The sequence below is a fragment of the Hibiscus syriacus genome, unplaced genomic scaffold (assembly GCF_006381635.1).
Source record: "Hibiscus syriacus cultivar Baekdansim isolate YM2019G1 unplaced genomic scaffold, ASM638163v2 tig00000715_pilon, whole genome shotgun sequence".
Lineage (NCBI taxonomy): Eukaryota > Viridiplantae > Streptophyta > Magnoliopsida > Malvales > Malvaceae > Hibiscus > Hibiscus syriacus.
This window is the reverse complement of record NW_024061811.1, coordinates 2,645,963-2,647,767: the sequence shown is the minus strand read 5'-3', so window position 1 is coordinate 2,647,767 and position 1,805 is coordinate 2,645,963. Positions and strand designations below refer to the sequence as shown.

Below are 1,805 nucleotides of genomic sequence, written 5' to 3'. Positions count from 1 at the left end.
TTTACTAAGAATTCAGTTAAATACAATTTTATATAAAAACACTTAATTAATAGTACTTCATTTTCAATAAGACTTTAAAGTTTATGCAAAGAATTCAACGTAGCAACGTTAGACTTCTTTCGTATAACGAAATCAGTTCACGTCAACATTAGCAGTCGGGTAGTTGATATCCACGCGCGTTCAAGTGAAAGTGTAGTTCACGTGCATCCGGACCCATTTTTCCTAAAACTTTTTTCTTCCTGGCTAGGTTGTTGGCAGATATTTATATTTTAATTATTCTTTTTTGAGATTGTAAAATATCTCAACAAACAAAGTATATGCACGACGAATACACACGTTGTAAAATTCACATCCTCCATGACAACTCTCCTCATTCACAAATCAAATCGTATTTCCTCATGAAACAGTCAACTCTACTCTGTAGCCAAATAACTGGACCGTCATTCATTCCCATCACAGACATAACCGCCATTTCTGGTTGGTTGCTTTCAAACCCTAAGTAACTGAGAAACAAGGAAAAAGGAAAAAATGTTGCTAATAAAAAATAAACAACGGGTTGAAGCTTCATTTTTGGTGAAGGCTGCCATGGCCGACACCTGCAGGAACAAAAACAAGCGTTTCGACATCGGATTCGAGAAGCCGAACGGAACCAGTGGCGGAGATGAAGATGAAACGGATGGTGAGGAGAGTGACGTGGAGGTCTGGGACACGCTAAGCAACAGCTTTAAGAAGGCGCAGGCCGTATTGAATCAGAACCGGGAACTCATCCAGAGAGTGAACGAGAATCACCAGTCAAAGATTCCCGACAATCTCGTTAAGAACGTCGGTTTGATACGGGAGATCAACGGGAATATCTCAAAGGTTATCGAGATTTACTTAAATTTGTCGGTCAATTTCTTGGACACTGTTGATCAACGCAAAAGGACCGGGAACGGGAAGGTGGAAAGCCGGCGCTCTTGAACTAAATTCGAGTAATTATCCGGAAAACCTTCAGCTTTCATCTTTTGAATTTAAGGTTCAATATTTTGTCTTGTTAGTCAGCATGTTTGTTTTGTTCAATAAGAAGTTCCAGTTTCAGGTGTTGTTTAAGGTTTTACGAGTCAAGCTGTCCTCTGTTTTATTCTTAGTCATTTGTGAACTGAACTCTAATGGGACCATGTTTTCACATTTAAGGTTAATGTTAAGCTGATGGTGGTTGTGCTTAACATTTTGTGTGTGTTTGTTTTATTTTATAGCTGCGGGACTTCCTTGTCCCTTCTAATCTTGCCGGCAGACAGACTTATACGAGGTATTTTCTCTGTTTGCATTTTTTCGTATAACCAATGTATAACTAATTTTTCGCAATTTCCATTCAGTTTGTAAAAGAAAAAAACTAACAAATGTTATAACTATATCCTCTTTATTAGTTGCAATCGTAAATCTATACCTACCAGTTTGTCGTCGCAGTTGTAATGAAAAACTGGGAGCCATTGGTGCCGGGATCAGCATTTGCAAAAGAAAAACTTATCAAGGAATTCACCTACTTATTTGTGAAAGAAAAAAACTAACAAATTGTCGTGAGCTTTTTAATAAGTAAAAACAAAACTACATCTTTAAAAACATACACACAAGGAAATTATTCTCCATTATAAAAACCTATAAACAATACGTAAAATAGGCAATAAAGAAAAACATGTACTGGTCGGCAGCACTACAAAGCTAGGCTTTCAACTGCCTACCTGCCATTCATCAACTGCCATTCCTACGTCCGCATGGAACAACAAAGGACCAATGGCAACTTCAATCATAATCATCCATCTCTGCTA

General features: G+C 37.7%; 1 protein-coding gene across 1 annotated transcript; it reads left to right on the top strand.

Annotated features, from left to right (window-relative positions):
* The first annotated feature begins 548 nt into the window (after positions 1-548).
* Positions 549-1,316, top strand: LOC120210197 (protein ELF4-LIKE 1-like). The gene is made up of 2 exons (XM_039208980.1): positions 549-971; positions 1,236-1,316. Exon 1 carries the CDS (start codon positions 586-588, stop codon positions 958-960), a length of 375 nt encoding a protein of 124 aa, XP_039064911.1. The 5' UTR covers positions 549-585; the 3' UTR covers positions 961-971; positions 1,236-1,316.
* The last annotated feature ends 489 nt before the right edge of the window (positions 1,317-1,805 follow it).